The 12,276-nt window shown below is 37.9% G+C and overlaps 1 protein-coding gene across 5 annotated transcripts in view; it reads right to left on the bottom strand.

Moving 5' to 3' along the window:
• Prtfdc1 (phosphoribosyl transferase domain containing 1) overlaps positions 1–12,276 on the bottom strand; it is a 99,362-nt gene that overhangs the window by 80,533 nt on the left and 6,553 nt on the right. For all 5 annotated transcript variants that reach the window (XR_013088428.1, XM_076831561.1, XM_076831560.1 and 2 more), the window contains exons 2-3: positions 9,125–9,231; positions 4,800–4,983 (exon numbers count right to left, since the gene is read on the bottom strand). Coding sequence is in view for 4 of the 5 variants with exons in the window: in XM_076831561.1 (XP_076687676.1) it covers positions 4,800–4,983; positions 9,125–9,231 (291 nt within the window). In the remaining variant the exon portion in view is untranslated. The remainder of the gene's footprint in view (positions 1–4,799; positions 4,984–9,124; positions 9,232–12,276) is intronic.

Genomic DNA, 12,276 nt, shown 5'->3' with positions numbered 1-12,276 from the left:
AAAAAGCCATAAGTTGATAAAAATTGTCAAACCTCTAGGCATATTAGTGAAGAAAAAGCAAAAGACAGAAGGTATGATTTAATAATATCAGGAATGAAAGATATCACTACAGACCCTACAGACATTAAAAGGTAATACAGAAATATTATAAGGAACTCCATTCCCTTAAATGTGAAAACTTAGATAAAATGGACAAATACCTTGGAAGACACAAACTATTAAAGTTCACTCGAGAAGAAAAATAAATTGAATACTCCTACATCAATTTTAAAAAATTGAATTCCTAGTTTAATAAACTTCTGACAAAGAAAACTCCACATCAAATGGTTTTATTGGTACAAAAATTAAAAAAAAAAATCTCACGGGGTGGAAAATATATTCAAAACACATACCTAATACAGGATTCACAAAGTACATAATGAACTTTCAAACCTCGATAATGAAAAACAACTCATTTTTTAAAATGGGCAAGATATTTGGACAAACATTTAATAAAAAGCTATATGAACAGCAAATAATCTCATGAAAATATGCTCATCATTATTCATTCAAGGCATGTAAATTAAAACCATATGAGATGCTAGCATGTATTCAAATAGGTAAAATAAAAGAAAAAGTAATAATACTAAGTGCTGTCATAATGTGGAGCAATTGGCACTTACATATTGCTGAAAGGAATGCAAAAGTATTTACTCACTTTGGAAAAATGTTTGGAAATTTCATATGACTTACCTATTTGCCACTCAATATTTATTCAAGGAAAAAGAAGACATAAGTGTACACAAAAAACCTGCAAGTGAACACTTACAGCATAATCACCCCATGTATCCTTCTGCTAAATGAATGGATTAAAAAAACCCCCACTATATCCATGCAATGGAAACCTGCTTAACAATAAAAACAAATGAACTGCTGATACATGCAATGTGGATGAATCTCAAAAGCATTATATTAAGATTAACAGAATTACTAAAACTACAAGGTATGATGCACATGACATTACAGAAAGAAAACTCTAGGAACAGAAAACACTTCAGTGGTTGCCAGGGTCTGGGAGTTATGGGAGAGGCTGGCTACAAAGGCCAGGGCATTTCTTGTGGTAAGGAACATTTCCACACCTTGGTTACCAAGATTAACATGACTGCATTTTTTTGAAACTCACAGAACTGTAAACTAAAAGGTATGAATGTGACTGTATGTAAATCAACCTCAATAAACTTGATTTTTCATTTAAAAAATAGTTTACGGGGTTTTTAAAGAGCTTTTTATCAGCACTAATCTCCAGGATATGTAAAGAACTCAAAAAACTTAATACCCCCAAAATCAATAACCCACTCAATAAATGGGCTAAGGAACCGACCAGACACTTCTCAGAAGAAATACAATAGATCAACAAACATATGAAAAAATTATCATCATCTATAGCAATTAGAGAAATGCAAGCCAAAACTACTCTAAGATTTCATCTTACTCCTGTCAGAATGGCAATCCTCAAGAATATAGGCAACAATAAATGTTGGCAAGGATGTGGAGAAAAAGGTACACTCATACATTGCCTGTGGAACTGCAAATTGGTGCAACCACTCTGGAAAGCAGTATGGAGATTCCTCAGAAAACTTGGAATGGAACCACCATTTGACTTAGTTAGCTATTCCACTCCTCAGTTTATACCCATTGGACTTAAAATTAACATACTACAATGCCACAGCCACATCAATGTTTATAGCAGTTCAATTCACAATAGCTAAACTATGGAACCAACTGAGATGCCCTTCAACAGATGAATGATTAAAGAAAATGTGGTAATACACACAATGGAATATGACCCAGCCTTAAAGAAGAATGAAATTATGGCATTTGCAGGTAAATGGATGAAACTAAAGAATATCATGCTAAGTAAAATACACCAATCCCCAAAAAACAAAAGCCAATATTTTCTCTGACAAGCAGATGCTGATCCATAGTGGGGTAGGGGGTAGGAAGAATGAAGGAACTTTGGTTTGTGCAGAGGGGATTTAGGGGAGGGGTGGGGCTGTGGGGATGGAAAGGACAGTAGAAAGAGACAGTCATTATTACCCTATGTACATGTATGATTACACTACTGGAGTGACTCTGTACCATGTACAGCCAGAGGAATAAGAAGTTGTGTTCCACTTGTGTACAATATGTCAAAATGCATTCTACTGTAAAATAAATTAATAAATTTAGAAGAGCTGTTTATCAGGAACATGTGCAATGAGGATCAGGCAAATGAATGAGAAAAAAAAATCTCATAAGAAGGGAGCACACCAAATTACAGTGATACATACAATCACTATGATGTTTATAGCAATTCACAAAACACAAATTATGGAATAAAATGAAGTGACTATCAGTGAATGAGGGGATTAAGAACATGTGCTATTTATACACAATGGAATTCTACCCAGCCATAAGGAAGAATGAAAATAAGAACAGTTGCCCCCAAATGGATGGAAATGGAGAAAATCTTGCTAAGTGAAATAAGCCAGACTCAGAAAATCAAGGGTTGAATGCTTACTCTCATATCTGATATCATAAACATATAGAGAGAATCAATTGAGTGGATGTAAGAGAAGGAAAGAGAGGAAAGAAGGAAGAAATAATGAAAGAAATATGGAATAAATATAACAGAGTCACATTATATGGATATATAAATGTAAGAAGGGAAAATTTCCCTTATGTATTTTGGAAAAAAGTGTCAACCAAAAGTAAATAAATGGTTGAAAGGAAGATCAGTAGAGTAGATAATGGGTGGAACAGAAAATGAGGAATAAAGGAAAGGGAGGAGGAATGGGGATTGAAATCAAATTCTTTGTATGTATAATTATGTGAAAAAGAACCCAGAGAATATGCATAAATATAATGCTCTAAATAAAAACAAAATACATCTATTTGTAAAGTGCCTCCATAGGAATAATATGAATAAATTCTATGGTTTCTTATTGACAAAACACTGGTAATTAAACATCCTAGTTTTTTATTATTTACTCAAATTTATAATGTTTTTTATGTTACTATTACCTGTAGGCTTAATAAAATAAAGTGTGGTTGTGTAATTCCATAAAAGTTACCTCAGAAAATAAAAAAAAAAAAAAAAAAGAAGGGAGCACACCTACTTAATCCAAGATGTAGGGAAGCTAAAGAGAAAAAAAAAAAAAAAAAAACTTTTCAAGACAGGATGGAACCAATAAGCTAGGGTTACGGTGTTTGCAACAAATGAGCTTCACCCCAACCTGAGAGGTCATCAGGAAGTAGAGTGCATATCCTGAGAAATGAGGAGAATTTGCAGCGGCTTTAGCCCTGAGGCAATTGAATCATCTGAAGAGGGGGGTAAGTTAAGATGGTCTTTAGGACTGCTGAGCCCAGGTGTGCATATTCTGAATAATCCTTGCTACCTAAGTGTAAGTCAAACTTATAAATATGGCAGGAAATCACTCCCAAGATTAGATGAATAGTCAATTAACTTTGAATTTCTCAGAAAGTAGATTATGGGGTTGGGGCTGTAGATCATTGATAGAACCACATAAAAATAAATAAATAAGATAAAGTTATAAAAAAATGTTAAAAAAATTGGATTATGCTGGGTGAACATGACCTAATCAGGCAAGCTTTAAAAAAAAAAAAAAGGCTGGGCCCTTCCTGAATGGAGATTTTCCCATCCAGCTTGAAGAAGCGAAAGTTACCTTAACTGTGTTGTGAACTGCCTTTGGAGGAATCCATGAAGCAAAGACCTGAAGGCAGCTTCTAGAAGCACGGAGAGGTCTTTAGTCTCCCATCAGCAAGGAAATGGACACTAAATTTTAACAACAGTGATCTTGGAAAAATGACCACAACCCTCAGATGATCAAATCCTGAGCTAACACTCTGACTCCTACCCAGTAAGACTGAGCAGAGAACCCAGACCTCTGACCCAGAGAAACTGCAAGACAATCAACTTGTGTGGATTTACACCATTAAGTTCATGGTGATTTTGTTATATAAATAGAAAGCCAACTCAAAGAGTCATTAATAAATTAAAACGTTGTTGAGCTAGTTTAGTCAATGAGAATATTTTCATGATTTTTGACCCCAAGAGTCAATAGTAAGTTAGTTTGAATGATTTACTATTCATTGAATCAAAAAGCATCACAAAAGTTAACATCATAAAGAGAAGACTAAGGGGACCATGTCTTGGAGAATAATTCATGAAAGTTCTATCTGGTGGTGGCCCCAGAAAGTCCATCATAAACTGGTGGAGCAGTCTTCCACTGGAGGTTCCTTGGCCTGGTCTCCTCACACTTGATAATGTGCTGTTTCTACAGGCTTCCCTTCTATAAAGGTCACCACTTCATGACTGCAGAAACCCAAGTACTATGTCTCTCTCTGGGCTAGACACCCTCCCAAAGGTCTCCAGGGCCAAGAACACATCCAGGGTAGAAGGACATCAGCAGTCACTGGACTTTCTTAACACTAGCCATACACATTTCTGAGGCCGGGCACCAGGAAATAATCACTTGAGCTTCATCACCATAAAAAAATGCATGAATCATTCCTCAAGAGTCTCTCTGCATATGTGAAAACAGGAAGTTTTATTTTTCTTCCCCCAAATAATATAATTTGAATCCTCGTAGTAGACTGTGGTACTCTTGCAAATTAAAAAAAAAAAAAAAAAATTGCGCTCTTCATTTTCACTTCAATTTTTTAAAAATTACACATTTTCATGATTTTATTAGTACTTTTATGCTGACATTATTAGTTTTAAATATCATGTGATAAAAATGGAACCTATAATAACTTACCTTGTAACTTTTTAGTCTGATGAAATCAACCTTCATAGAGACAAACCGATCTGAATTTCGGCTGATGTTCTTAAGGTGTTCTACAAGATCAGCACAGAATTTGTAACCACCTTTAAGTACACACAGGACCATAATGTCGCAGTATCCAATGTCTTTCATTATATCCTTTGCCAGCCGCTCAATTCTGAAAGCAGTAAGGAATAAAAGACATATTAAAGTGCAACCATTTCTGAGCATTTTTGTTCCTTTAATAAAAATGCATGATGTATTATTTATATTAGGTTATTCAGGGGACTGTGGAGAAAAATTTGGGGAATAGAAACCTACAGACAGAAAGGCTTTGTTAAAGATGGACACAGAGTGTTCAAAATATACTTCTGATAGCTACATCATTAATGGCACATTCTTGATTCTTCATGTCACACAAATTAGTAAAGTGTAAAGTATAAAGTCAAAGGACATGCATGCTAATATTTTATCACCCCAGTGCCTAGTTGTTAACAATGTATGATGGTATCTGATGACGTGTTAACTTTATAGCAGAGGAAAAAGAAATGGAGAGTGACTCACTCACCTTATATTATAGGAGACTGGAGGAAAAGTCAAGCCTATTGTAACTATCAAAAGAATAATGTGTCTCGTAATTCAACAGAGGTAGCACATGGCCTATGTGAAAGGTGCTCCAGAATGCAATGCCACAGGCAGTGTTTCCAGGGAGCACAATGCTAAGGATGCCCCCTGGAGTTGTGCAATAGCCACAGCTTTGGTCTGCTACCTAGAGCTGGTTGGAACTGTTCTTGTATTTGTTTCAAGTTGTTTATAAGTCTATTGCCCATGGGCCATATAACATCAAAATCTAAATGAATACAGGATCTAAGATACATACTTTTAAAAATATTCCCATTGGCACTCCAAACAAATAGAATTAGATTAAAATAGATAACTAGGTGATATACACAAACACACACACACACACATATATATACATACACACAACACATATATATAAAATATTGTAATACATGTATTTAACATATACTTAATATATACTATATATATATATAGCATAATATATTTTATATGGTATGCATGTATGTATATATATATAGAAAGAATGGTAACCATAGTTTCAGGCAATGTTTCTCAAAATATGATCATCAAAGAATTCATATCAGAATACCTGACATGCTCCTTAAAAAGGGACATTTTTTTTCCTGCATGGTGGAATAAGAGGGTCAACTTCTTGTCTACAAACAAACAAAGCTGGACAAAATTCAAAAACAGCCATTTTAGCACTCTGGAAATCAACCAAAGGCATATAACAAAGTAGACACTTAATCATGAAAACACTGAATACTGGAGAGAAGTCAGTGGCACTCTTACCCGGGGATGTCCATCATGACGTAACTCCCACCCCCAGCTATCTACCCATGTTGTTCAACCAGCATAGGATTCTGCCACAGGGAATTCACCTGACTGGGAACCCTGTAAGCTTACCTGGCCACTTCAAGAGCATGGCTCCATTACCCTGAAGTTGCAGTCACAATTATGTAATGAACTGGCCAAGTAGTTGGGATCAGATGACTGGAGTCACAGGGAAGGGGTACACAATTATTTCTTCATATATGTCAATTTGACCAGAAGCTGCACATATACATCCCTGAATGATGGAGGCTTACATATATGTGAGGAGGAGATGGAAGACAGCTAGGGTGGGCGTGAAGGGCAGGAGTAAAAACCAGGGAAGACTTGAAAAAGGTTGGTTGGAAACTTGAACATATTGGCCAGCCACAGATACATCCAACAACAGAGAGGAATCTTTGTGTCTCTAAGTATTCTAACCACTTGTAGACTGAACACTGTGCTATTTAAACCAGGGGTAAACCTGGAAAGCTGGCCTTAAAAATAAAACCAAGTGTCAGACACCGTGGCACACTCCTGTAATTCCAGCAGCTCAGGAGGCTGAGGCAGGAGGATCAAAAGCTTAAAGCCAGCCTCAGCAATGTAGTGAGGCACTAAGCAACTCAGTGAGACCCTGTCTCTAAATAAAATACAAAATAGGGCTGGGGATGTGGCTCAGTGGTCGAATGCCCCTGGGTTCAATTCCCTGTACCCACACCCCTCAAAAGAAAAGTTTCCTAAAATCATCAAATCAATCACCAGCCTGAATTTTGTAGTATATAAATATTACCTTAATGTTTATTTTAAAAGTAAGAATGGACATTCCTGATCCCCATCCCAGACTATTGATTCAGGGTTTCTAGACATAAAAACATGTTCACTGAATAATTCTATACAAGGAGAAGGCCCAGGGTCACTTTATCCTGTATTAAATCATGTTTTAGATCTGGATACAATTAACAAAATTCATAAAATTCAAGTAAGAAAAGAAAAAATTTGTTTAAGCTAGGGGCCTCCCAAACTGCTGTTAAGGGAACTCTCTTCTCAGAAGTTACAAAGAGGTGAACAATATAAAGTCTCCCTCTACATAAATAAAGTTGATTTAATTTCTTAAGTCAAGCAGGTCCCCCCTGCCATTTTCTATATTTTAATAAGCTAATGTTTGTTTTCAAGTGCCAACTGGGAGATTTACCAATCTGGGAAATACAAAATTTCCCAAGCTTATATGATCATGGAACTTTTCTCCCCTAGGAGAATCAGGCTTATAGTCCATGAAAAAGTCATCTGAGGCCATGAGAAACCCGAAACTAGAACTTATTTTAACAATATATTATAAGTTGGGAGAAGAAGCAAAATACAAATCTTATGTAACACAAAATCTTAGAATTTGGACAAACGAATAAGGCTTCTGTTTGCTTACTGACAGGATTGGTGGAAAGATAATATCCTGGTAAGGTGACCATTTAGTGTTTTTCAAACTTTGTTTTGTTCTGAGTGCTTAGTTCATAAAGTTAAATTTTAACTCATAGCAGATTAAAGAACTAGAGGCAGAGGAACTACACTATACGACTTGAGGAAAGGGTACGTGTGGGATCCCAAAGACTCAACTTACTCTTACACCCCACTGCCTTCCCCATTTGAAATCTGGGCCTCCAAATAATCTCTAGGATTCCAGAGAGTGCCTTATAAACACCAGGACACTCACTTTCCATATAAATGTGAAGGCTTAAGTATTTCAACCTTTGTCCCAAAACTTAGAGGTACAAGAACAGTCTTGATATCAAGACAGTTTTGTTAAAGGATATGACCTATAGATCCTGATGCTTGTGTTGAGCTGAATTGGATGTGGACCCTTAAAACCAAGAGGTGGGAGGGAATGGGAGAGAGAAGGGGAATTGCATGGAAGATGGATAGAGACCCTTATTGTTATACAAAAATACATATAAGAGGATGTGAGGAGAAGGGGAAAAAAGAGAGAGAGAGAGAGAGAGAAATGAGTTACTATAGATGGGGTAGAGAGAGGTGAGGTGAGGGGAGGGGAGGGGGGATAGAAAGGGGATAGGAAGGGCAGCAGAATACAACAGACACTAGTATGGCAGTATGTATAAATGCAGCTGTATAACCAATGTGATCCTGCAATCTGTACACGTGGGAATAATAAGAATTCATACCCCATTTGAATCAATGTATGATATATGATATGTCAAGATCAATGTAATGTTTTGAGCAACTAATAAATTTCTGATGTTTAAAAAAAGATCATTTACTGATTAAAAAAAAAAAAAAAAGTGGACATGACTTACGGGGCTTTAGGAGAAATGTTTTTCGGAAAAGCCAACAAGCTCCAAAAACCCAAAGGATGTCAATGTAGGAAAGAACTAGAAATTGTATACTAAAAATAGTTTTCTGCAGATAGTTTTAAACTGCAAATACTGCCATTACCTAAACATTACCACTGGCCAGAAAACACAATAGTACAAAGACTGGCTGACCTGTGATACTTTACTTGTTCCAAGAGAATTGAAAGTAAGGGCTTTAAGGCCCTGTGAAGGCAATGTCACCTCTTCACTGTTTCTGGTTAACTTAAGGGTCTGTGAAAGGCATGAGACAAAGGTTTTGGGGTAAAATCAGTGCTTTCCCAGCACCCGTTTCCATCTCTTTGTACAGGACATTGTCCATGTAAGGCTAGTACTTACAACAGCTTCTGTATGTGTAGCCTTCCTAGCATCCCCTCTGGACAAATGTCCAAGGGGGATTCAGTTAAAGCACCAATTCATTGCATTCCAAATTTGCTGTCCTATAAAATTGTCTCTACTACTCTAAAAAGGGGCTTGAACTAGGGCACCCGAGTACATTGTAGGAATCACAATACAATGAGCCAGCCCAGCACAAGACCAAGGTTGACACAAAAATATACCACTCACCTGTCCACAATGATGCCATGGGGTATGAGCACATATTCCAAATCTCCGTAATAATGCTGTGGGTACGTGAACAAATCTAAGTCGTACCCTGGCCAGCTGTCTGTAATCTGTAAATTAAATTATTTTGGTTATAGTATTTTTCATTAGATTTTTAAAAAACATAAATAAATAACAAGAACAATAAATTTTTCATTTAACATCAAAATTGTACTGAACACAAAAGATAGATCTACAGATCTCAAATCTCAATGTTGCATAAAATTATATTCTTTCAAATTCTGAAAAAGTGAGTGGGGAAGGGTTGTTTGTTTACTGCTAAAATGAAAAGAGTGTTCCATTCCCAAATATTCGCATCATACAATAAAAACATAAATTTGATGTCTTATAGCTAAACTGATAGCATTATTCAGAAAAAAATAGGTATGTGTAAGTACTATGGGTGTTCCTCAGTGATATAGTGCTTGCCTAGCATGTGTGAGGCCCTGGGTTTGATCCCCAGCACTGTAAAAAAGAAAGAAAGAAAGAAATATATATATGTGTGTGTGTGTGTGTGTGTATACACAAGTATATGTGTATATATACATATACATATATACACACACACAACTTATAAAAATATAACATTTTTTAGTATTGGGGATTGAAACCAGATATACTTTTCCACTGAACTATATTCCTAACCATTTTTAATTTTTATTTTGAGACAGGGCCTTACTAAGTTGTTGAGGCTGGCCTTAAACCTCTGATCCTCCTGTTTTAGTCTCTAACTTGCTATACATATGTGTGTGTGTGAACATATACACACAGTATTATTATGATACATTCTTATATATATAACTACATTTCTATTCATTGTCAAGGCCTTATATGCCTGGGAAAGGTCACCTATAAATAGTATATTTCTCCTGGCATTAAGAGTGGACCCAAATTTTGACTGGTCCAGTCAATATAGTAAAGATTTAAAAGGATGTACTAGGGTAGGAACTTAAGTCAGTCCCTACTGGGAATGTGATGGGAATTGGCCTAGCTGTAGAAAGACTGATAGCAAGTCTTTACCTTGCTTAGGACTCAATGTGCAAGTTTCATGGTCAGAATGATAGAGATGGAGGAGAAAACGAAGGTGCAAGTGGAGATCAACCAGATCATTTTAGATCATTTCAGATAATTTAGAAAGGATGCAATAATTAATGTATTATATACTCAAACCATTACATACTCAAATATGCTGTATGTGGCTTCTTGTTCTTTCTCCTGTATGCTTTCACCAGATTCCTCTGTCCAGCTATGGGCTTTCAAAGCCTTTCATAATGCAGACCCATCCTAGCTTTCCAGCCCAACTCCCTACACCCATTCCATTCTCAGACAGGTGTCCAGTTGTGATTCTTCCCAGCTCGGTCCGTCCTGCACCCTGCACCTTTTCCTTTCTTCCCCCTCTACCTCGATATTCCAAACTCATCTCCTTCCTGAGAAGTTCAGGTCAGCTCCCACTTCTTCCTGGCGCCTTGCTGACGGTTTCCACCCTTTGATCTTCTTTCTCAAATTCCTGGTGCCCCTTGCAGCCCTCTGTTCTAACAAAGGCTCCAACAAAGATCCACGGAGAACATTCTTGCCCCTTCCATCCTAGCACTCACTCTGTCCAATCTGCTGTTGGTTTAGAGCCCATTCATTCCCTCTTTAGGACACTGCCTGATTTCTACCCTTCTTCTCATGCAGGACTCAAATCCAGTTCTTCTTTGCTGAGGTTTTGGAAGGGCACTTGAGGTCCAGCCCCCACACACTCTCATTCTGGTTCTGGTTTCTGAATTGCCAGGCAAACCAAACTCAGGCTACTTATCCCTCCCCTGTTTCAGTAAAGACCAGCTCATTTTTCTACTTGCTCAGACCAAATCCTTGAAATTGTCCCCGATTCTTTTCTTCCATCCCCCTCACGCAACCCATTAGCTCAGTTTGTCTTCAATTCCTTCAAAATCTAAGCAGGACCAGTCCTGAGCACCTCCGCTGCAATCTCTCCACACCCATCTTGGTGCATGCCACTGTCATTTCTCCCCAGATGACTGCAGTAGCTGTCATCTAGTCTTCCTGCTCCACTTGCAGGCCCTGCACGTGACAGCTAGAGTGCTCTGTTTAAAATGTGCATCATTATCCTAGCAGACTTGTGCTCAAATTTTAAGAGTTTATCATTTCACTTGGAGTAAAATCCAAAGTCCTTGCCATGGTCCATACAGGTTTCTCTCTCTGATGTATCCCCTGCCCTTTCTTCCTCCTTCATCCTACTTCAACCATTGTTCTCCTGCTGATCTTTCAATCTGCCAAGCATGTTCCTGCCTCACGAACTTTGCATCTCCTATTTCTGTTGTCCATAATACATTTCTACTAACTGTCCACGTGGCTGCCCTTTACTTCTTCCAAGTCTTCATTCAGTGCCACCTCAACAAAGTAGCCTTCCCTGACCATGTATGTAAAATGGCACCCCTCCCTCCCCACCCATCTCTGTATTATTCTTATCCAGTTTTACTTTCCTTCATAGCATTTATTATCAATGGATGTGATGTGTGTGTGTGTGTGTGTGTGTGTGTGTGTGTGTGTGTGTGTTCTGCCTTGTTTCTTCTCACTGGAATGTGAGCTCCTTCTGGCAGAGACTTCATCTTATTCTTCGCTCAATCCCCAGTGCCTAGAACACTGACTTGGACTATGGGAAGTGCTCAAAATGTTCAATGAGTGAATGAATGATCATCTCTACCCATGTGCTACCCAACTATCTGAACTTCAGCCCCAGCTCTCGGTTTGTCTCCTTGCAATGAACAGCACCACTGTTCAAGGCTCTGGAGAGTCATATCTATCATATCTATTGGCAGAACCATGGCCAAAGTGTGGGCGTCCTCTGCATACTTGAAAAGCATCACATTTGCTCTTCTTCTGCCAACAAACTGGCTTTCACCTTGAGGATTCCTTGGGCTGCTATAACCTCTGACACCACAGCAGCTAGTCAGAGCCTGGCCTAACAGCTGCACTTGAGAGACCTCCAGCCTCCAGAAGAGCCTCTGTCAGGCCATAGTAAAGACCATCCAAGAACCCTGAGGAGCACCGTCCCCCATGGAGATCATATAAACACTTTCTGGCTGCCCCTCTTGACTACACACACTGCCTACTCC

Source organism: Callospermophilus lateralis, chromosome 13 (assembly GCF_048772815.1).
Source record: "Callospermophilus lateralis isolate mCalLat2 chromosome 13, mCalLat2.hap1, whole genome shotgun sequence".
Lineage (NCBI taxonomy): Eukaryota > Metazoa > Chordata > Mammalia > Rodentia > Sciuridae > Callospermophilus > Callospermophilus lateralis.
The sequence above is the reverse complement of the archived record's forward strand: the minus strand, read 5'-3'. Positions and strand labels throughout refer to the sequence as shown.